The sequence below is a fragment of the Solea solea genome, chromosome 5, assembly GCF_958295425.1.
Source record: "Solea solea chromosome 5, fSolSol10.1, whole genome shotgun sequence".
Lineage (NCBI taxonomy): Eukaryota > Metazoa > Chordata > Actinopteri > Pleuronectiformes > Soleidae > Solea > Solea solea.
In genome coordinates this window covers 17,387,554-17,411,213 of record NC_081138.1, presented here as the reverse complement: position 1 = coordinate 17,411,213, position 23,660 = coordinate 17,387,554, and the positions used below count along the sequence as shown (strand labels likewise).

At 39.9% G+C, this 23,660-nt stretch overlaps 1 protein-coding gene and 1 long non-coding RNA gene across 8 annotated transcripts in view; one reads left to right on the top strand and one right to left on the bottom strand.

Annotated features, from left to right (window-relative positions):
* The window catches only part of chd9 (chromodomain helicase DNA binding protein 9), a 67,642-nt gene that overhangs the window by 32,617 nt on the left and 11,365 nt on the right, over positions 1-23,660 (bottom strand). For 4 of the 7 annotated variants that reach the window (XM_058630155.1, XM_058630156.1, XM_058630158.1 and 1 more), the window contains exon 3: positions 7,270-7,676. In XM_058630155.1, coding sequence (XP_058486138.1) covers positions 7,270-7,676 — 407 coding nt within the window. Of the gene's footprint in view, positions 1-7,269; positions 7,677-9,598; positions 9,768-18,658; positions 18,774-23,660 lie in introns of those variants that run through there. The other 3 variants (XM_058630160.1, XM_058630162.1, XM_058630161.1) reach the window with 3 other exon arrangements.
* Positions 9,775-11,814, top strand: LOC131459964 (uncharacterized). The gene is made up of 2 exons (XR_009240307.1): positions 9,775-10,319; positions 10,454-11,814. It is a non-coding gene; the product is annotated as an uncharacterized LOC131459964 (long non-coding RNA).

The window sequence follows — 23,660 nt, the reverse complement described above, 5'->3', positions numbered from 1 at the left end:
TTGTGATCAATAAATCCTTTATCTGAATTATGCATTTAAAAGAAGACTGCATCTTCCTTGGTTCTAAATCTAAAATATACATGTGTGAATAAGCAAGTGATGGATTATTCAAATGCTAAGCAACTATGTGTGTATTTACATTTTTAGATGCCATTATTAAAAGTATCTCCCTAATAAAATGTCTTTTTATTTAAAGAAAATTACAATGGTACATTTTCCTTGGTAATAGCTATCACAGTAGGCCTGCAACTAACAGTTATTTTCATAAATGATAAATCTCTTGATTATTTTCTTGATTAATCGAGTAATCGTTTAATGATTTATTTTGTTATATGGAGCAAAGGAACCAGAATTGTTTCACATTTAAGAACCTGAAAACTTGATTCAATTCATTAAAAACAAAAAACACACTGAAACCAATTCATCGATTTTCAAAATAGTTGACTATTAATTTAGTAAAATCGATTAATATTTAATTAAGAGTAATTGTTTCAGCCGTATATCACAGTAAATATTCAGCTCTGAACCCTCCTGATAACTATACATTATGATAACCATCTTCTCTAATTTCTTAATGTTCATTACTGACAGAGGATAAAGTGATTTATTTTTCTTCTCACCATAATATAAAGAGGTTATTGTCCAGGATCATCTCTAATGAGACTACAGCTGTCCCTGATATAACATTACAGATTGATGCATGACAATAGGATAGCGCAAGCTTTTTCCTGAGTGTGACAATCTCATTGCTGTTCGAGGCTTACTCCTATTGTGCCAAGTAACCTCCATCCTTTATCCCCCAAGTGTTGTCCTGCCCTATTTGGCATGCCACCACTGGGAGAGAATGTTTGAGGGGTTTGATTTTAATAGCATCAAGATATGATGGGGCTTTGCAGGCCAAGATTGCAATGTGGTGCTTCAGCATCTCAGAGGGGCCTTCATCTGCTTTAAGCCGGTCTACCTCAAGAATTATGATTATGTGCGAGTCATCCTCAAAGCTAGTGTAAAATGCACTGTGTGAGTTTCTCATCCTGAGGGGCTCATAGAGACAGTGTAGCTGGCCCTTGTCAGGAAATACCCTTAATGCTTATGAATGAAAGGCTATAATCTCTGTTCCCCACAGTACACAACTGGAAATGGTAAATAGCACAATCAAGACATGTGCAGTAGTACATGTGCTCAGTGGTCATGATGTCTGCTTCGTTCAGCAAACACTTTAAACATTGACAAAACCCACGCAAACACATACTCGAGATAACATCAACACAAAGCAGAACACATTTATATACTGTACTATCCACATAGTCACACGTGTGCACATGCACACCTTGCGTGGGATTAACTAGGGAAAACATTCATTAAAAAATAGCTTCAGCTTTTCCTACTGAAAAGCGGAGGGAAAAAGAGATTAGAGAGCAAGCAGGCAAGCAGTGAAATATGAAGCATCTATATGCTGCTGCATATACCGTACACTAGACTTAATCCTCCATTTTCTATCATGTAAGTGATCTCACAAGCACCATTTTGTTTGATATTTTGCCACTACCCCGCTGCTTTGTACTATCAGCATATTTAGAACATGCCTCCTCACAGGAAACACTGAATGCACGGCTTTGAGCATGCTGCAGTAACCAAATTTATATTAGGAAAAAAATAAAAAAAGGGGGGGAGGGGCTGGGGGGAAACAAAAAGGAATGAGCAGCATCGTGCTTTCATCTGATGATTGTGTGAGGTTATTTTTCCTCAGGTAGGGTAAAGAAAAAAGAAGTTGCCGTGTTCATGCAGGCCTGGTCTGTAGGATAACCCTAGCTCCACCAAAGAACAGATTTTGCTGATGAATATTTTCATGCACAATCACCTTAGATCTACCAATGCCTTTGTTTCATTTGATAAAGGGCAGGATTAATCCTTTGCTTTTACACCGTGCTAAAATGAATGGCCTATGAAACGAATTGCACAATCTCATACGGTTTTCAAACGACAATATAATACAGTATGCATTGCATTTATGTATGTATTGCATTTTTTTGCATTATTCAGTGTTGGCTGCCCACAATATTTATGCTATCATATGGGTAAGCTGCTGAAAAGAACAGATTTCCCATATGATGACGATATGGCCCCAAATGTACTTGCTAAGCAGCTGGTAGACTAGCAAAGCAACCCAGAGAAGCTACTTAGAAGTGCTGCATGGGTTAGTTGAAACCTGATAGTGGTCACTGAAAAACAAAGCCTTAATTAAACAGACAATAAGAAAAAAACTGTTTATCTCAGGCCCCATTTCCTGCTCAAGAGCAATCACATGCAATGTGAGTATGAACACACACTCAACATTAAATCCACATACAACTTCAGGCTTTCTAACCACAAGCCTGCACATCCCCTTCACAGAACAGAGGCTTCAGTAATGACTTTAGCGGAAGGTTAGTAGCTCCTCAGCTGAGATGCATTAATATTTTACAGGGAGATCCTGGGTGGTGCTTGCATGTGAACAGGACTCTCCCCCTGTATGGACCTCTCAACCATGCTTCTTGTCATTGTGTGCACAAGCCATCTCCATTACCCCACTTTAGCAAAGGAACAACTACCTCAGCAGCTTTGTAGAGACACATTTTTGCAAGTGAGCAAATAATATTTCTCAATGTGTTTGGCTGTTCAAGCTAAATACAGTAGGAGCAAGCAAATCCTGTCTATGGGCCAACACTCCATCACTGATTGTATCAAGTACTGAGGTTAATGGTTTGAGGACCCAAGAAAACATGGGAGGTTCCATCCAAGATCAATTTTGATACAGAAAACATTAGAACACTAACACACTAACACACTTGATACTTGACATTGAACATGAGACGTATAGGCCACAGTTCCACCATAAACAACCATGTTGTAGTGTTGCTAAATCAACGATGTTGCTATGCCTCTATCCTTTTTCCTCCCCGTCATGTGACAACACTTATTCAGTTCCACTGTAAAATGCTTTACTAATAAACTATGTATGTGCTTGAGTATCTTATCGGCTCAGTTTCACCAACTGAATTTACAAGCGTGAATTGCTTCATTTCTTTATTTTTTAAACATCGATACATTTGAATGATTCTGGAAAAAGAGACCAACTAATAGACCAATATGGATGTGTTCATGTTGTAGTTCTGTTTACCTTACAGTACAATCAGCCTGGTCAAGTTCTCACTTCTCTTTATTTAAGGCCCAGACCTGCCTGACTGCCTTAATGAAAAGTTGCTGGATTTTGCTATAAGTGTCCGGATCATGTTTTTTTATACAATTCATCATAACATAATTAACACTCCAACAAAGGGAAAATGTTTTTCCATATCTTCATGGCCAACATATATGCTGCTTAATAAGACCTCAACTTCATCACTACATAGAGCTCTTCAGAAACGTGTTTGTTCTTTGTTGTGCAGTTTCTAGTAATTACAAAAGTAACAACTCGATGCATAATCATTTGCCAGCTATGAATCTTCACACACCTAATGAAACATTCATACTCCCACGGGCCTCCTTTCATATACAGAAAGAACTATAGGTCATTGTCACAGTTGTGCAGAAGGCCTGCATATTTGAACTACTTCTCTCAACTAAAACAAAAGGAGGAAAACATGGGAACTACAACTGCAAACAATGACTCAGTTTCTGCATCATATATGTAACCAGTGTAGATTAGAGTCACATCATGTGTCACATTCAAGCTGAACCAAATTCAGGGTAACATCCAGATTCATCCAGAGTGATCTTTCCTTCTAAAATAAACAAAACCACATTTTAATAAAACCTATGTAGTATTTTCTATTGTATGATGGACTGAAATTGTTTTATGTTTTTAAAATCGCTGGAATGCATCATGTAATAAGAGCTGAAAAAGAATGAATGAAACAAGTTGAACTATAAGCACGCTATGCTGAATGCCTCCTTATGAGATGTTTCTTCTGCATGTAGGCCAAGTATGGCGACACTAAAAATGGGTTACAGAGCTCATTACCTCATCACAAAGATTATTATCAGCGATACATTTGTGTCACATTCAAATGACACGACTGCAGACAACTTGGTAACTCCCCTTCCTGACTAGCTAGACTTGGATTACATGGTAATAGTTTAGTCAAATCTGAATGGGAGTGGTTAGGAGGGGAAAAAAAAAAGATTGCTTGCATGAGTAATATACCTCCTCTCATGAATACAGGTTCGGAGTAACACCAAAACCACAACAAAGACCTTTCCCTCTGTTCTAGCTAACACACCATATCGTGAAATCATCTTCAAAGCACTGACTAGTATAACTGAAGGCATTGTTATAACACTAATCCACCCAGATCAAGCAGGCTTCATTAAAGGAAGAGAATCATCAATGCAACAGCAATCTAAATCTAAATCTCTCTCGCTGTAGAAGCAGCATTCAACAAACAAATCTGGACTTTTCTCTCCCACAACACTGTAGACATGTGGCTTTGGAAATTGTACTTCATTCTCTGAAAAGGATAACACCAACAGTTGCAGTTATAGTGGTATTACTTCTCAGTGCTTCACACTACAACAGAAACCCAGACAAAGAGCCCTACTCTCTCTTTCTTTGCAATCTTTATATAACCCCTAGCTACTGCTATCTGTTACAATCAGTGGAAATTCAACCTTGAACTCAAGCCATAAAATCAATTCTCATGCAGATGACATAAAGCACAGTAAACGTATAAACTTACATTTAATAAACTCCACCAGGATTATGCCAAGAGACATTCAAACTCATTTCATTCACTCATTTTCAGACATATCAGGATATACTATCACATGGAGAAAATCAATGATCCTACTACTTAAAAAGATTAAGTGGCATAACGTGGACCAGAGCTAAACCTGACTCCCACTTTATCATTGGCAACATTGGGTACCTTGGAATTAACATCTACCCCAGCAGGTTCAGTTAATTTTCATGACTAAAATCATTTGACATATTTGATGATATTACATATAACATATGCTCCAATACTTTTTTAACAACCTTATCTGCAAGTCTGCGATAAAAATGACAAAAGTCATGCACGTAACACATCTCACGCAACATCAAATGAGCTCCAACACCTCTGACATCTCTCTGACCCTCAAAATACCACAGATACATACATACAGCATTGTCTTCCAGTTTGTTACTTCCCACATCTGACTACGCCATTCCACTGACTCCACCGCTCTGCTCACTGGGATGTCTGCTCTAACAATTCCTGACACAAAATATCAGAACTCACAATCTGTCTTGCACATATTCATTAGGCTCTTAACTGATTGAAACAATACATCTATTCATCAATGTGTTCCTTTGTTTCTATTTTCTTCACTTTACTCTCTACACAGTCCCCATTAGTATTGTTTGTTCGATTGACTGTTTATTGCCCAAGAGAAAATGAATGTTTATGTTGGTCAAACAATCAAATCAAGTGATTTCGAGTCCTGTCATCTGCCTGTTAGATCTTCTCATGTTACCCCAATATCTTAAGATGACATGTTATATGTTTCCGTTTTGTACAGTTAATTTTACATTAACACAGGGTGGACAATTAGGTTGTGAATAAACTGGGGACAGTTGTTTATATACTTAATTTGGGGTGTGCATAAAATTTTGGATGCCTTATTTGTAAATTTATTTTGGGTGTAAATATATTTGAAGCCATTTAGTTCTTTAACAGGGAAGCGAGAAAAGGGGTAGGTACAAAGATGTTTTACACCCCTCTCTTGCTTATGTTTTTATCATTATTATTTTACTTTTACTTTGTGGTCAAAATAAAATAAAAGTCATTCATTCTTTGTTTATGTACTTACATGGAAGGTGGATACCAGGGGCATAGCTATTGTTTTGCTTTTGTGCCCCATCACTGTTCAATAAGATTAAGACTAAGATTAAGTTTTGCATTGGTAGAAGTACGTATGAACGTAGTTAGCGTATGTATAATGAAAGAAAAAAAAACATCCAACATGAACTGCCAAGCTAGTGGAGCAACATCACCACAACTGATGCTTCCAACATCTCATTCTTCTCCAGAACATTAGCACAGCTACAAGTTTCTCATCAGTTAAGCAAACTCGAGCAAAATCCATTGACTGTTTCAGCTTTTCTTCCTCTGCTGTGTGGCTCAGCAAATTATGAATAAAATCAGCAGTCATATTATTGTTGACCATTGTAAATCACTCTTAAAACTACAGTATGTCTGAAAAACACAGGCCTTCAAAATGGTGGTTTAAAAACAGATCACAAGTTGTTGCAAAAGCCTGACATCACATTACCACATTAAAAAACCCCAAAGTATTTTCCCTAGGCTTCCTGACACGGTCCTCACGCTTATATGAGCTGATATTTCAATAGCTTGTGTTGGGTGTGGCTTACACTGCGTATAGCTGTTTAACGGGGGATGGGAGGCAGGATTACAGTATCTGTACATAAGCACTACTTGACTGAATATACTAGGCAGAGCGGTCTCACATGTAAATGCTGCCTTTGTTTGCTCCTTTTATGTCTATGCTGATGACTGAGCCTGGTTTATTGTTATGGCATGCAGTAAATTCTGTTGAACTTTGAGCTTCCATCTAAGCAACCACATGCAGAAAATGTTCTGCCTGTTAGTACAAATGCACCAACAAAATGTGTTGAAGGGAAATCATCGACTCAAACTCACAACACAAAACCTGTTTACATAGTGACTTATAGTGCCATCAATAGATATAGAGACTCCCTTGCCATTTGTCAGGCCATCAGGCATAAGTTACACTCTTATGGTAACAAAAATCAAATCCCTCAGGCTCAGATCCATTTTCATATGTATTTGTAAGTTTTCTGCTAAATTTTTGTAACTGAAACAAACCATTGTGTTTACAGAGCAAATGACATGTATAAGTTTGCGTTAGGTTATGCACATCAACTATAAAATGGCTGCAGGTGAAAGGAAGAGACTTGAAAGATAAAAAGTGTTTTTTTTCCCCCAATTCTGATTAAAACAGCAGCAAATAGAAGATGGCATTTTCATTTCATCTACTGAGCGTAATTTACACTACTTCACACAACAATTAATTTGTTCATTTGCTGGTTACAGCTGCTCATATGTGGATGTGTGCGACATGTTTAATTAAATTAAGCACTTAATCTGTTTTAGACATTATTTTGTCACACCTGTTTGAGTGCATTTGGACTGCCATGATGTAGGATCCAGTTCAATTACAAAAACAGTGGTAAACAGAGCAGTAATAATGGTTGTAACTAGTACATACCCAATTTTGGCCTTCTGTTTGGATTTGGAGCAGGGTACAACGCAGGCCTTTCTACTCATCTTCTGTTTGGACCGTGCCTTGCCGTTTCCTTTGTGTTCACGATCTCGGTGGCTCCTGTGCTGTGAGGAAGAACTAGGGAAGCTCTCAGGGCTCATGACACGGGGGATGTTCTTCTCCCCGCGCTGCCGGGCCTTTGCGATAGCCTCTGATATTATCCTATTGGCCTTTTCCTGCTTGTCCAGTGTCAATGTCTCCATCTGATGGTGTGTCCTCCGTGTCCTTTTCTCAGATGAAGAGCTTGAGGAAGATGAGGATGATGAGGAAGAGGAGGAAGACGATGAGCTGCTCTTCAATGGGGGACTGAGGGCCCGAACCTGGCTAACAGGACCATTAGCGTTCTTTCTGGGCTATAGAGACAGAGAGAATAGAAAAAGAATAAAGTATTAGTGGGCGATAAATTACTATTAGGGAATCAATAGTATTTTAAGACATGATGTCATCTGTTATCAATGTCACAATCCCATTGCATAGCAGGTTCTCTCACCAAAAATGACAAACCAAACAAAAAGATCAAATTGAGCTTTGTCTGTTCAAGCACATTATAGATTTCACAGTGAGTCTTTTTCCACATATTGATTTACTGAGGTAGGTGTTTTTCTAAAAGTAATACTAGAAAATGAGCTAAAAATAACAAGGTTTTTTAAAAAAGGCGAGTTTAAAAAGCAAGTCGTCTTTCATTTACTTTATGAAAATGGCACCAGCACTGAAGCAGATGCCATTTCACTGAACGTTAAGGGGGTCGATGTAATAATCGCATCTGAAACTTTGGCAAGAAAAAAATACTGCAAGATACCGCAACTCCTGAATCCACTGTGATACTGTGATGTGACCACTGCAACTATCACCAACTCATTCATAAAACCACATCCCTGTGGAGATCGTGTGAACCACTCAGACAGCAGCGTTTCTTGATGTCAGGTGCTTGAAGTGAACCTATCTCTCTGCATGATGCTCACTTTCAGCCTCCTGTCCAACTCCTCTCTCTCTCTCTCTCTGCTCTCTACTCTCAGTGGATCCTCTTCTTTAGAGAGGTCAGTTTTTCCTCCATCAGGTGAAGCACAGTCTGAAACCATGTGACATGGAAACTCTCTGATCTGAGCCTCATAATTTGAATACTTTGAGGTTGCACATGCAATTCAAACACAGGATAAACATCAGCTCTACTGTATAATATGTGAATAATAGATGGAATGACTGCGGTTATACCAACGCAAATGCCTTGTGGTGGGCCTTGAGTCCAGCAGCGAGGGAACCCATAAATGGATGACCTAATCTAAAATTGTGTTGCGAATGCCTACATAGCCCAGGCATGGCCGGCTGCTTTTATTTTTCCACACAGCCAGCTAAATAAAGATAATTAGCTTGAACCAGACCAACAAAGTGGGGGCAGGGACTTGAATAATCAGCGGAAGGAAGAAAACACACACACACACACACAAATACTCTACACAAGTACAAGAGCTGCATTATGACTTTCACGTGAACAACGCTACTGAGATTATTAGGGATAAATGAACTAGATCGTGCTGGAATGTTCTCATTCATGTTTATGGTTAAAAAAAAAAAAAAAAAAGAAGAGGGGAGGGGTTGAAAGTAAAGCTCACGAGCAGAAGAACATGAGAGCACATGAAGAGGAAGAAAATATGAAAATAGGCGTCTATCAGAGAGAGGGAAAGAGAGAGAGAGAGAGATAAAAATGCAGCAAAAGTGAGAGCACTGCAGCTGTGTAATAGATCTATAAATAACTGAAATTACAGCCTGCCAGCACTGCAGCGATTTCAATCTTTCTAGCAGCACGCAGTCCCATGAAAACGATGGGGACCATTATAGCCCATGAAAAGGTAGCGTAAGCTCCATTTGGGCTGGCAAGCTTTTCCTCACTCTCACTCGCGCATTTTCACATGTAATGAGCTCTCTGGTGACTGACAGGCTCAACTCATGGAGGACACACACACACACTCATCATACTGTACATAAACTACAGCACAGGGCAGCATGAAGTGAGGTTCAAAGGAGGATTCAAAAGTAATGTTTGGAATGAACAGACAGTGGGGGTGGGGAAAAGAAAGCATGGTTGATCGAGTGCGCTTTGATAAGGTCTAGCACTGCAAAGCAAATGAGTACAGAGAAGAGGAAAAAAGCAGCAATGAGTTCAAGATGGCGGCAGTGCAGCATGAGCCAGTAGCAGGAGAGGTTGTTCAGTTCCTGCCGGCCCCTCCTCCTCCCCCTCGTACCTCCTCCCTCCCAGCACTCAGAGCAGCTCACTTACCCTTCCTCTTGGCCTCTTCACTGTAGACATGGTGTTTTTTTATCCTTCCTCTTTCCTCCCCCTCTCCAACCGGCTAACAAAGCCTTGCCCTTTCGCGGGTTTTTTTTCCCCTCTCTCTGTTGCTTGCTCACGCTTTCTCTTAGAAACACACTCACTCTTTTTCCCTCAACAGTCGTTTTCTCTCACTCTTTCTTGAGCCGCCGTGTGTCCCCCCCCTCCCCTCCCTCTCTCTCTCTCCACGTTTGCCTCCCCTCCTCCTCCTCCCTGGGCAACTCTTCTCCTCAGGCAGTGTGAGAGCACTGGAGCCGTCCGTCTCCTCCTCCCCCAGCAGGCAGGGCTCAAGAGGAGCGCATGGGAGCTCTCTCTCTCCCTCACCCTCGTTTGTCTCTTCACAGGGTGATGAGGGAGCAGCACTGTGGGCGGTAGAGGAGGTGCGTGGCAGTCCAGGAAGCTCTCATTCTGCTGTTGCGTGCTGCTTTGCCGTCGTCCGGCTTCACCCAAGTCTCTCTCACTCTACACGAGTGTGTGTGTATCAGAGTTGCCTTCCCCTACCTCCTCTCTCCTCCCCTCATTGATTCCTCTTTCCGCCTGCCTCTCGTGTGGGCTCTCTGTGACTTTCTGAGCCCTTTCCCTCTTATTTCTGGTTCTTTCCTTCTCTTGTTGCTTTTTAGTTTCCCTTTTAGCGCCTCTCCTCGTCTTCTTCTTCACCAGTCAGGATAAGGTAGGTTACTCCTTTTATTACACACAAAAAAAAAGCTTTTGTGTTAGATTGCTCGCTTGTTTGGCCGGTTGTTTATTCCTCCTTTTCACTAGTCTTTTTCCTCCTTCTCCCTCGCTGCCCTCCCCTTTGCCTAGCTGGGGCGTGAATGGCGAGCTTCAGAGTCTGGCAGGCAGAACGGTGGAAAATGAAAGCACAAAGCAGCAAAATGCATCAGCATGAATATTAGAGATGTCGTTAAAACCCAGACTCGTTTCTCCCTCTCTCTCTCTCGCTCGCTCTCTCCTCTTGCTCACTCACTCATTCTCTCTCACTCATTCTCGCTCTCTCTCTCTCTTTGTAAGGAAGTAGGCCAGCAGATGGTGCTAGCAGTTATTAAATTAACTTTCACAACTTAACCCCCACAGCACTGGATTGCTCCCACAACAAATATCAACATAACTGCTTTTGTTTTTTGTCCTTGCGTAGGTCATTGTCGGTGACGTGCTGATTTATTTACGGAACAGTATCATTCAAGAGTCAGATGAACAAACAGATAAAGAAAAAAAACTAAAGATTACAAACATTTTACCGACACAAACAGATGACAAAGTTGAATTAATCTAAAAAAAAAAAAAAAAAAAAATCGAAATACAGATATTCCACTCCCTAACCATATCAGACACATCAAGCCTTCATTACCTACAGCGGTGACGTAAAACACCTGCTATGACTTTTGGAAAAAACATTCCACGAGGGGAAACTGAGTTGTCCCCATAGCATGCGACTCTTCCGCAGAGCCAGAAGAGATCATGAGTGAGCCAGCCTTTTAGGAGATTCTTGTCAGCGTGATACAGGGGCCATGTGCACTAGCTGGCACATGGTATTGAGGTATTGAGCATAGACATGCAGCTGGCCTGAAGCCAGGAACAGCACACAGCCCTACTAAGGCAGGGCCTGAGTTACTGACTTTGTTAGCTTAAAATTTTTTCTACGGTGCAAAAACGGCTAAACAGGCTTCATACCAGCCAACACCATTTTCACTTCATGTATTTCAATACACAGGAATTAGTGGGCTGCTCCTGTTCAACCAGTGACCCACCCACCTGTGGCTTGGAAGAAAGGTATGCTTTTGACACTATTGATGGCCAGACCGAACACACAGATTTTATGAGGGATAGGTGATGACTAGAACCCGATTCAAAGAAGTATTTCTGACAGGTACAGCTGAATACAGGCTATTTACCTACAGAGAATAATACACTCAACACAGTACAGAGGAAGATATACTAAATAAAGCTAATATGAACATGACAAAGTCAATATAAAAAACGACTCAAAGGTTATAAAAATGTTTGCTGTGTCATTGTTTTTGTCTTTTTTTCTATTGTAGCTCCAAACTAAACAATACTTACTGTGAGCTAATCAACGTATGGTGTAAAATGTGGGCGAAAGCTACCACACATGGTTTTACATTGCACATTGTAAAGGTAACCTAAATAAAGTACTATTCAACTGACCAACTGTAATGGTGTGGACAGCCTTATTTATACTGGGTAAGTATAAAAGATGGGTGTTGGGTTGTAAGATCAGAGAGATGCTGCCTGAACACAGGTATGACAGCAGCGTTGAAGATTATCTCACTGTATCTCTGTGGTTTGTGTAGTTGTACATTCTACAGCTTTATATCTCCTACACAAACAGAGATGACTGCTAAGCATGTTTATCAATGGTTGTCCTTCCCAAGTGTATGCAGCAGCAGCGGCCATCAGGTCCCCCTGCCAGGACAGGCCTTGGAGTTTGGACTGTAAAGCAGACCACATGGTCATTGGGAGCCGGGCACCATCGTCCTCTCCAAGCTAAACAAATGCACTGTCACTTAATGCCTGCCAAGGTACAGCCATTTTACAGAGAGAGAGATTTGACTATACACATCCACAGTGCAGTGGTTGTTAAAAACTCACACAGGCACTGAGCTCTTTTCAAGTTCTTTACAAAGTCTCTACTAAATGGTCACGGTCAAAATGGAAACAGAATGATTGCCTCAATTACTGCATATAGAGAGAAATATAGAGGGTCTATTTAAAAACACAGAAAGACTTATGACCATAAATGGTAAAAAGATAAAAAAAATATATTTCCTGGACATGCTTGTTAAAACCAAAGAAAGACATACACAGAACAACAGTCACTACTTCAAGATGGCATGAAGTCAAAGCTCCTTGGCAACTATACAGTTAATATGCAAACAAGCCTAGCAGATCTGTATAGGGGAGTGGCTTCCGTTAAGGACCGATGAGGGAGGGGAGTCGAAGAGGAAGGGGAGGGGAGTAGCAGAGCTGTTGAAAAGAAGGGGAAAAAAAGCTCTGCTTGTGTGTGTGTGCATGCGTGCATGTGCGCAGAGAGAAAAGGGGTGGCTGCAGAGGCACAGGTGTCCGTCTCTGAACACTCCATTACTTCCTCATCAAAGAGCCTGTATTAGCGTGCCACTGCTCTCATTTCTTGCCTGTACCACCGTGAGAGTCTCAACTAACCCACCATTAGGGAAATGAGAGCCAAGAGCTCACAATGCACTGACTGAAAATGACAAGATGGCTAGCACCCACTGGTGTTTCTCTCACACAGTGATGAAATCCATAAAATGCACTGGTCTGGTTATTGGTAAGTTAAACATAAAAAATAAAAATGATTAAAAAATAAATACAGGGCTCTTGTGACCAATCGCATATGCAACCAAAAATCTTCTTAATTTTATCTTTGACTGCTCTGGTGTACATATTTCCAGAGTTTCCCATACATTGATCAATGTGTGGCAACAAAATCAACACTGATCATCACCAATTGACTGTCCTCAATGCAATTTATAAACACAGCATACCGTTTCGTTCATTCATCTCCCTGCCTTGCTTATAAATCCCTTTTCCCCCCCTCTCATTCATCACTGTCCTGTCCAATTAAATATCTTTAAAAGAATTCACCTAAATGAAAAGATTTGATGCACCAGTGCAAGCAATGCAAAAAGTTAGTCTCGAGTCCTGAAATACCTGTGGGGTAAAATCATGATCCAACAACCAAGATCAAGTCCATTTTAACTCCAATAGCGCACATAAACACACACCTTTTATACAAAGATACCGTGTATAGTAGAATTAATAAGCCACTGAACTATTATTGCCGTTTCATTTACACAAACATCAAACCTGCTCTGTGATTGCTGCTGGCACAAAGGCAGAACAGGAGCTACTGTATGTTGTGTTAGGCTACTTCAAACATGGCAGCAAGGCAAAAAATAAAGGCACATCACTCAGGCCCTGAATAAACATTGAGAATCATATTGAGAATATTGTAGCATTCACAAACTAACAGCTGACAAGTTAAAGTGAACATCTTTAAAACTATATCTAGCATTATGGAAGCTCATTTTTAGGACAAAATGCAGTTCCACACAGTGTGAGAGTTAATGAATGAAGGGTGTTATGACATACAGTGATGCAACACTATTAATTGCATTAATTGTCCTTTATCAGGGCCAAGAGTAACAACAGCTGAGCTAAACAAGGTGAACATAAACAGCAAGTTTAAAAGCACTATTACAACCGTTTGGCTTCTTTCTTTAAGACCAGAAAGCTTTACTGAACCTGACAAAACAACCTAGATAGAAGCAACTTATTTTCTTAATATTAAACAACATTAACATTAAACATAGCTAGCTTCTTGAGGATGAATAATGTTTTTAAGCAATGAAAAAAAGGAACAGCCCTCTCCACCTGGGTGGTGCTCACCACCCTCTGATCTTGGCCGCTAACGGGCAAACAGGGATTAGTTACCCCGCTACCATGCTCAAGAGAGCCTACTCAGCAGTTTCTCAGCTGATTTACAACAGCAAACCAAAACCAGCCATGCCTGTTGTATGGTCAATTCTCTTGACTTTAATACATTAAAACAATGAATGGAAACCCCAAATTAGGTATTCATGACTTTAACCTCAGTCTGAAGATTGGTCCCTGAAACAAAGCCATCTAGCATCATTTCTGTGACTAACAGATACAAAACTTGTTTGCCTTCATATGAATAATTAGGTCCCTAATCAAGACTATTAGCCCTATTAGGAACTCTATGTAAGCTATTTTTTTAATACAAGCACACACACATAGACACTGTATTGTGCTGTATCATCAGAATTAACCCTGCAGCAATCCCAAAGAAGTAAATGTATTCTTGTCTGTTAAGTGAATTGGCCACAGATGAGACAACACTGCTGGTAGGCAAATTATCACCAGAGAAAGCCTGCTGCTCTAACCAGCAACTCCCCTCCAACAGGCTTTAGAGGGCTCCAGACTAACCTTTTGCATTGGTTGTACCTGACTTTTATATCTAGGTGAAGCAGCACCCACATTTTTCAATGTGCCACCTTCAGTGCTACACTTTTAAGGGTTGCCTTTTTTTCATACCCCATATACAAGGATTGCAAGCAAGAATAAGGCGGATGTCTGTTTTCATTAGAAGCAAGAAGATAGCACACACAAAATAGAGGCATTGCTTTGCTGGTTAGATCAACAGGGAAAATCCTGACTGTTGTGTCATGGTTATTTGGTTAATATAGGGCGACAAACAAATACACAATAATTAAAATGAATGGCAAGGCAATCTTAGTGAAATAATTACTAAATAACCCTACTGAAAATACACTACTGTGGTGTAGTGTTGGCTAGTGTAAAGAGTATATTGTCAGTCACCACCACCACAGTCTAATTTTACCAGCAGCGAGTTCACATACAAGGGTGACATATGCTGTATGTGTAGATGGGGCAAACAAATGAGCTTTTAGTCTGTGTGTGCATTCCTGCATGGGGATGAATAACAAAACGATGTGTAGTTTTTTAAAAAAACAACAACTTGATTTTAGAGTGTAGACTTATTCATAATAATTGTTATACAAACAAAATGCTGAATTAATTCAACTCCTAACCTGACTTGGATTGAAATGAACACTAGGGGGTGACTGTGAGAACAGTAATGCCACCATCTTCTTTAAAGGTGGGTGTCCTGTCTGAGTCAGTATTTTGTATTTTTTTTCAAACATTTCAATGATAGGAAAATGGAAAAATGCTAAATAGGAGCATGAACAGCTCATACATTTAACAAGCAGAAGTACTAATAATAACCAGCACCTGCGGCCTTTTACGTATATACTCGAGTAAAAAGTCTGTAGGGCTAACACCTTACTAAACAGGTTTCTCAGATTTTCATTTGATGAAAACTTCCTTTCAAGCAGTGGTGTGTATACAGGACGCACTGTGCAGTTATTTTCCATTCCTCAACTTGCAGCAGTGAACAAACAGAGGCAGTCCCTCTACTGACAATCACTTATCATTTGTGAGCCTTTGTAGCATTTCTGAAAACACTGAACTCAAGCAGATTAACGGTTGTTTTTTTGTTCTTGTTTTTTTAACATATTATCGCCTAGGTTGGATCAACACTCACTCAATTAGTGAATCTTTTGCTCAAGGACTTTCACTGAATGAAGACCACACAGAAAGCTGCAAATGCTTTGTGGGCTAATCTGTTTTGGTTACTTTGGCTTCACCTAGTGCTTATTTTCCCACTGACCCCTGGACCCTGAAGCTGTGAACTGAGTTTGAGAGATGTGCAGAATACAAAGTATATCCTAAGCCTGTCTCTAAACCCATCAGGCCAAATGACTGGGAAGAGCAGGCAAACATCTTAAGGCACCTTTTCTGCGCCTTTAAATGAAAGTTAAACGGGCAGCCACTCAGCATTATTATATTTTAAGAGATAGAACTGCGTGAGTCAAAGTGAAAGCAAGAGGCTGTCTATCTAAAGAGGAGCACAATTCCCAATTAACAGCTGACTCTCAGGGTTTACACCGGCGATGCTGCACCCTTTCCTTCCAGACACATTTCAGCACTATGAAAGCAGGTCTTTTTCAGGTTCCATAAAATATTCCCTCACTTGAACCTTTAGATGCAAACACTTCAGCTTCCAAATATATAGAAGAAATGTCAAATGAAGTTAAATGAATCCTGAGTCAATATCAATTCAAATGAACGATATGTTTTCCAGTACTTTCAGCAAAAGTTGTGGTTGTTGAAAATAGGTCCAATGTAATAGGTTGGTACCATTAAAAGTACAATTGGTATACAATCTTAAATACAATGCTATAACTATTACAAGAGTCATATTGTGACAAACTGGAATTATCCATCAAACTACATACAAGGTCTGTTAAATCAGATGTGTGTACTCATTAAAACATGCGTTGTTCAGCATGTTTTTTTTACCCTTTGCATTCAGGCTTGGACTTAAATGCATCTGTTTTTTAGTTGCAACAGAAAAATCTGTTTTTCCATATTGAATTGCACACAGTTTTTAAGTTTTTTATACGTCACAAACAAAATTAGAAAGCCTCTTTTAGACTGTTTTTAAACAGCGGTTGTCAGACACCAGGCTGTGACGTGAAGCTGAACTGTGCAAAACAAGCGAGCTGGATGATGCCATTCATTAAAAGGAACATCGGTGCAAACCAAGGAGTGAAGCTGAAAGATGGTCCCTTAGGATGTGAAATAGAGAGAGAAATGTACAGAGACAGAGAGGGAGAGAAAGAGAGGCTGAGGAAGGACTGGCTTCCGCGGAGAGCTGCTTCACATTTCTGCATTATCATACCAGCCCACGCCAAAACATACGTAAACAAGGGTGTGCTTGACGCATGTACTCAATGTCATACACCATTCTAGTAGTGGTAATTTCTCACCAACATTTCCTTGTATTGTGCTGACAAGTATATTTGTGGGTATTGGCAGACTTCCTCATATAACCTCAAGCCAGTTTCCATCTTCTTTATTGTCTCTTTTGACCAAAACAAAAGTGAATGGACTGGTGTGCTTTGCTACAGGGAGAATGCACAGTCCAAATGTCATACATTTGAATGCACTACTTTCAGTTGTACATCTATGTGTGATTTTACTTCCAGTTTGGACACTAAGCAGATCACTCTGCTACACCAACAATAATACACAACGGGTAGTGAGAAGTTATATGTCTATTTTAAACAATTTTCTTGTATGTACAACCCTTGTTGAATGTTGGGGTAGTTATTAATATTTATACATTTTTATTAAATCTGTGTTTTCATTTTAAATTAGATGTCTGTCATACTGTAAAAACTACCTGTTAAGAACAATTACTTTTTTAGACAATCACTTCCTAGATAGCAAAGTGGAGTCACACTGAGCTACAGACAGGTTTGCACAATAAAATGCCAAAATGCTGAATCATGGCAATAGGGACTACTTTGGATTTAAATAAGGTGGTCGTCTGTGGTAACAACAATTACATATGCAAGCCAAGCCAAGGACACTGGCACAGTTACAAGCATACCAAGACAACAGGTAAAAGGTTATGTTAACAGCTCTCTTTTACAACTTTCAAGGAAAGGAAATTCAAGCAAGAAGATACTTGAAGAGCCTATAGTGTAATGTATGAACTGAAATACACTGGCCAGGTACTTGTCTTCATCTTTGGCCAACAACTTTCATTCTTGTTTCTTTTTAAATGTCTATAAAATGGCACATACTGTAACACGCAAACATTCTTCTTATGAACAATAAAATGCGTTCATTGTGCCGTCAACATAATCCCAGTGTAAAGAAAATACTCATGACACTCAAACACTTATTGCCTTACAACACTGAAGTCCACATAGCACCTAGCTAAAGACTTACAAATGTCAAACATGTTTGCTGAACTTACAATCAGTAACCAACCAGCCAACCGTCGTCTGTAGACGGCATGGCCAACAATGAGTTTGTGTCAAACTGAGGTCAACAGTCATGTATTTACTGGAACAAAACAGAGCAATATAAGCTTTATCAGTGCTTTGTATGATGTTTTATTCTGACTCCCCCTCCAACCACAAGAAAACAACCAACGTGTCAGTTTTAAACACAAGGGCAAAAAGGTCATTAACTTTTCATGCCTTTTCTAATCAACTCTGCCTTATCCAACACAGAGGCTAATTCAGAAATTAAAATTAAATCGTCAAGCTAATGTCTTTCCATGCCCGGAGACACTGTGGTAGTCTGACCCTCAGCTTTACCCTCTCCACCAAAGGTTAACACGAGTTCAAGGAGGTTGCCTCACGTCACAACAAACCGAAAACTCACATTGCAGTCACAGACACACTCGCATACAAAACCCCATCCACATTTGACTGCTGAGCAAACACTCACCCACCCTTCACCCCTGAAAAATATTCAAGGCTATTCAATCCCCCCAAGACAGAGGAAAGACAGAGAAGGGACGAAGGGAAAAGCAGAATAAAAGAACAGAATTTAAATTCAGACCTACTGTGCAGTTTGGGCTGGCAACTTTCCCACATGCTCTTAACACAGTCAATCCAAGTACAACTCCCTCCTCCCTCTCCTCTCCATGGACCTCCCCCATCTCCTGCTCTACTGGGCCCTCCCCTTCGGCCCACAGCAAATACCGCCTGACTTCCTGTTTACCTCTGACCCTTAGTTGTCCCTCCGCCCCTGGCCTTATCTGGCAGTCCTCCAAAGAAGACAGGCTGATGATGCCAGATGCTAACACACAGAGAACACTTGACAGAGAGTAGGCAAAAGGAAAGGTTGGGGAGACACAGAGAGAGAAAAAAAAAAGTATGCGAATGAGACAGCCTATGACCATGTGACAAGTGAGGCAGCAGGAGCAGGTTTCACAGAGGCATGTGCTCGCTCTCTCTCTCTCTCTGTCTGCGTGTGCGTCTGAGTGGAAGGGTGAGAGCTGGGTGATGCATGGTGTCAAGTTTCAGGGCTGATGATGGCACTGTTTGCCCAGTCTGGTTGGCTGGTTGGCTATGAGTTATAAAAACCTTACAGACTTCAGGAAGCAGCAAAGCTACATGACACACAAATGCAGAAACTATGCTTACACATGCACATACTGCCAACGTTGCTCACTGGTGACACAGCGAGAAAAGGGGTGAGCACTGATACCCAACCCAGGTAGCTAATCTAAACCCGCATTATAGACAGGCAGGGAGCAGGCACCCGGTCAGTGTCACTGCCAGAGGGCCTGTTGTGGCTAGAGCAGCTCTGCCATCAGTATCCATCAGCTGTCCCATTTAATTTCTGTCCCAGTTCTACTCAGGAAGAGAGCCATTTGCATCCATACATACCCTTGAGTCAACTGTAATGTATGCACAACAAAGAGAAGTACAAGTGTTGTCAAGTGGCGTAATTATCAATACCAGAGTATTTCAAAAGTTTGAGTTTGATAAGACTTCTCATGTGAAACATCCGGCTGAACAAAAGACAGCGGTTAATTTTTCCACATTTAGTCTATTTCTACATGTCTTTATCTGCAGAATCAAGTCACAGAGACACATATAATAGGCATTATAATGTAATACATTATGCATTGTAAAATAATTTAAACTGTAGATTGTAGATGTAAATTGACAGGCGATGGACCATGTCAGCATAAAATGGTTGATGGTGCCAGGGCGACAACATCCTCTTTCAATTTGAGTACAGGGGAAAGGGGTGTTTTGAATGCTGCTGCTATTGCCCCAAAATAAGACCAGTTTCATTTCTGCCTTTCAGGCATAGTTTGATTTGTTTTTAAATCTGCTTCCTGTTTACCACAGTACACACCTTCCCAGTGTACCTGAATGATTACTTGAGGTGTGTTTTTCAGCATATTATTATAGAGGTGCATTACTTCTGATACAAAGCTGAAAACACTCATCTAGAAACACATCTGAAAATGCATTTTTGAAATGAAAATGGAGTAGTTTTGATGTAGCCACAGAAAGGCCCTGATTAAACTAAGAAACTTCTTGCTGTGAGGCCACAGATTTAAACACTGCTCATGCTTCACCAAACCTCCACTGAAATTCTAGGACTACCCGGCTGTAAAATGATATCCAGTGTATCCTTAAACAGCAGGGGTTGGCTATTTACAAAATGTATGCATACTACGATATGTAGTCTATTTTTGTAAAATGCAATTTAGAAAATATTTATTCTACAGCTAATGTGTTTTAACGTAACCACATCTCAATTATTTTGTCTGCCACTTTAATGTGTACAGACATCATTCTTGATTCCCTGACTCACTGCTGACTCACTTGGGTACACGTAAGCATTGGTGGCATGCAGCTCAAAAAGGTCTCCCCAGCTTTAACTACTTCCTCAAAGAAAATCCCTCTGTGTTCCAAAATGTTCCAGAGATCTGATCCAGAGATCTACACATATCTTGTTCATTTAATGTTTAAATTGTAGCAGGACAAAAGACATTTTTCTAAATTTAACGTCTGAAAACATTAACCTGGGAGAGCTATTCAATCTTGAACCACACGCGTTAATCACAGCAGCAGTTGACCATTACAGCCATTGGAAATCCTAATTAGCCACATTGTCTGCGGGGGAGTGAAGAGTGGGCAGCTATCTCATGATGCCTTGCCTGTTCAGCAAACACACTATCAGCAGGCTCTTCACACATCAGAGCACATGAATAGCACAGTCAGCCTGTAAGCATCAACACGGGGCTGGATGTTGACACAGACAGGGAGAGGCTTGTTCGAATAGCTGCGGTTCACAGCACAGTTGAATCAAATACCCTGTGTGGATGAACTCTGGTTTGGACAGACCACCAGTTTTGATGTTCCTTATAGCCTGTAAAGGTGATAGTAAAGTCTTTTACTCACAGTGTTTTGGCATAGGGTAATGGGTTTGGTTTCAGAAGTCTTGCCACTACACTGGGGCCACACTAGGGCTGTCACTTTTGATCTGAAACTCCCATCAATCTGTCAATCCAGATCATTGACACTTCAGCATTAATGTAGCACATTTAATTTAATTTGGAATTCAATTATAAATTTCATTTTGGAGTTTATGGAGGAGCCTTATCGTGGTTTGTTTGTATATTCTTTGGAAAATAGTATTTTTTGAAAAAAAAATGTCCCACCTGTTAATATTTTTTACTGTGTGCACTCTGGGCCTTGGTGAATTAAAGGGCAACTCAACCCCAGTCTATTGACTACGCCATATTTTCTTTCATTATATTGAGGAGTTTGCATCAGAACCCTGCAACTGAGGTTCAAATTCAAATAAAATTGTGTTCCAGTTAAAAATATACAGCCTAGAAGCGCATCAGACCATCTGAAGTAATAACTGCATGGTCCAGCACAGGGTGGAGGACAAACAAACTAAACAACCCTCCCCAGACAATCACAACAAAGCATATTGATTTCTGGAAAAAAGGTGACAGCCCTAAGCCACACTGGATGGCTGCATCTCGCACACCTTCGTTCACACAGTGAGTGCATCAGCTGCTATGTTCTAGGTTTGCCTTTGATCATTTATATAAATCATTTATATATTATGAATATTATTTGAAAATGATGTATTATATCTAGTATGTAAATTCTGATTTAATAAACTCAAGCATGAAATGAAATTGTGGTTCTTTTTTCTTTTTAATATCTCTTGGAGATGGGTGATAAAATGAAACAAAGCAACCTTTCTCAAACTTTATGATTTTGTGGCACATTTGAAAGTCTGAACATTTTATGCAGCCCACCAAAACCGTAAATTATAAATGTATTTAACACACAGCCAGAAAATGACATTTGAACTTTGAATCTGACCTCTGCATATCTATACTTCCTGATTATGACTTACTCCTGCATAATTTCACACACACTCATTTATATCTACAAGCTCAGAGTTTTGCCTATCATTAATTTGAAATGACACTTGTTTTATTTCAGTTCAGTGTGTGTTTATAGCATGTTTCACTCTCTCATCCCTTCTCTTACTGCTCCTCAACCTCTACTCTGTCTCTAAAGTAAGAGCATAACATCACACCACACAGCACGGAGGGCTCTGATGAAGTTGTGGGATTTAACGGGTTTCTCACCAGTGGGAATGTGTTTAATCAGCATTCACTCCTGGGTCAAATGACTCTACAATGAACGTTTGTGTTTGCTTATTTTAATCGGCCACAGCTCTGATTGCATCAGGGGGAACCCAGGTGAACATGCTAATTTCTTCTTTATCTGCTTTATTTTTGCCAGTGATACGCCACTTCCAGCACAATGCTACAATGTGCATTCATCCATCGTCAGTCCATTAGCATAGCCTTTAGAATGAATGTTTACTGAGATCTATTTATTTTATCAATCAAATCTAAACTATTAATTTAAAGAATAATGACCATAACATTATCAGCAAGTTCTGTGGAGAGGTTTCTTTCTTTTTTTTTTTTTTTTTTTTTAATTCCTTTCTTCCCATAACATTTGGTTTCTGGCATGTCACAATTCACACACAGGCAGACCAACCACTCAAAATGGGAATGTGTTAATAAATTACTTTTAAGCAGCTTCACCTGGGTTTAAATATACCAGGTACTGTATGTTACTGGGACATCCATTTGTTTTTAAATCCAGATGTCACTTTGACTTGTCTAAATTGTCAGAAGATAAATCCTGCTCCGCGGTCGACAACACAGATACGGGTATGGTTTGGTGTAGAAGTAAATAAAAGTAAATGTAAAACTAAAATTACTTCATACATCCTGTAGGACACAGACCTCAGTTGCACACATGTGACAAGGAGGATGAACAGATAGAATGTCTGTTACCAATTGGCATAAAATGGACTGGCGAACTGTCCAGGGTGTACCCTGCCTATCGCCCTATGTCAGCTGAGATTGGCACCGCACCCACTGCGACCCTTTAGTGGAGGATAATGCTGTAGATAATGGATGGATGGATAAGTTATATTCAGTACATTATTATATTTAGCATGCAAGTTTAAGACGTAATAAATAAGCATGCTTAGCTGGGGTTTTGCTGATGACTAATTTAATTATGTTAATTATTTATTTTTGTCTGGTTTTGTTATATTAATAATTGATTTACATTGTTATTTTTTACTTTGTATCCATACATATCAAACCAAAGCATTGAACTGTTATTATTGTATTACACATGACTTCCTAATATTATGCAGACCTACGGCAAACTCTACAGTTAGTCCATGAATACAGCTTAAGTGTTAATGAGACTTTTTATTTACCTCTGGTAAGAAAATGTGGATAAACTTTGTGAACATTTTAAAAGAGTTCCCAAGTAAAAAAAAAGAGCCAGTACAGTTTTCAAAATTCAGACTCTGTTTTAAGGGTTAATAACTCACAAATAGCAAATGCGTCAAAACTAAGGCCATATCCACATGAAAATGGAACATAAACAAACCTTTTGTTTGTCGTTTGAGATGCACCGGAAATTCGGCCACCGAAACATTTTCGGCCGAAAATGGCCAAAAAAGTAATTTTCGGTTT